The following is a 1,208-nucleotide window of genomic DNA, read 5'->3' on the forward strand; positions in this document are numbered from 1 at the left end:
AAAAAACATAATTTTAAACCTAAATTAATAACTAAAATACCATTGAAATTACTACTAAAACCACACCAATCCTAATTAACCCAAATATTTTTTTTCTAATTTGTTCCTTCATCGCTTGTAGCACCGCTAAATCAGTATGCGCTAAATCCTCCTCGCTTGTTCGAAGAATTGACAACTGATGTGTTATTAGTTACCTCTCTTTTTGTTCTTGCTTCTCCCGTGCCTGCCTTTCCAGGAACTCCAAATGACGACGTTTTAACTCATTTTTTCTTTTCTTTTATTAATACATTGTGCTCGTCAAATTTGGCTCTCATTTCCGCCGCATCTTTTGCTCTCGTCTCCACCTTCTCCGCATGCCTTGCAACGCGCCTCACTTTGTCGGGCCCGGACGGTCGTCGTGGTGGGGATATCTCTTGAATATCATCGGGGATCTCATCGTCATCGACGTTTAGGTCAATGTTAGTCCGTGTGTTCGACACGTTGACCGAGTTAGAATTGCGAGACCGTTTAGATTGAACCTCCGACGATGTAGGCGTTTTATTCCACTTTGGATCCGCTCGCAACAATTCCCATGGTTTTTCAAAGTCGAAAACATAACTCATTTCAACCTGATATTGTTCCTTAGCCGATTTGAACAAATCGAAGTCGTTGGTTCCGCTTTGTTGTTGCGCCTCAAGCCGGTTGTAAATACCGTTGAATTTGCTGCACCGCTTAGTTATCATACCCCATTTGCTGCTCAACATGTCATTGTTGCGATACAATTTTTTCTTTAAAATAGCGTGAAACTTGTCGAGCACCGCCCCCCAATAAGCTCATTTTTTCATTCCATTTCCGCGAAGTTCGTCCTTTGAAGTAGCACACCAAGCCGTTGTCAAAGCGTATTCTTCCTTCGGTGTCCATCATTGTGGAACGTCTGCATTTTCTATTTCTACCACTATTGATTTCCCTTTTGATTTTCCTTTCACTTTCCCTTTCTTGTTCCTACTACCTCCCGCTTCCGCTTCACTCGATTGTTGTGTCGTAGGCGATGGTTGGTTGGTTTGTTGTTGCATCGAAGCAAAAGAAGGGAAAAGATTTTGTTGTAAATTTGGATTTTGACCGACTTGATTTTGTTGAAAGAAAGTTGAGTTGGGAAACTGTAGTGGCGGTGAAGCGGGGTTGAAAGCTGCACCTTGGTATGTGATCTGTGGTGAGCTTTGAGTCGATTG

General features: G+C 42.2%; 1 protein-coding gene across 1 annotated transcript; it reads right to left on the reverse strand.

Annotated features, from left to right (window-relative positions):
• Positions 1-260: 260 nt before the first annotated feature.
• Positions 261-743, reverse strand: LOC145029674 (uncharacterized). The gene has a single exon (XM_078978168.1). It carries the CDS (start codon positions 741-743, stop codon positions 261-263), a length of 483 nt encoding a protein of 160 aa, XP_078834294.1.
• Between the last annotated feature and the right edge of the window lie 465 nt (positions 744-1,208).

Source organism: Lactuca saligna, chromosome 2, assembly GCF_052625555.1.
Source record: "Lactuca saligna cultivar CGN05327 chromosome 2, ASM5262555v1, whole genome shotgun sequence".
NCBI lineage: Eukaryota > Viridiplantae > Streptophyta > Magnoliopsida > Asterales > Asteraceae > Lactuca > Lactuca saligna.

What these genes read in the sequence shown, in the direction of transcription:
- LOC145029674 (XM_078978168.1), bottom strand. Translation starts at nt 743, where the DNA reads ATGTTGAGCAGCAAATGGGGTATGATAACTAAGCGGTGCAGCAAATTC.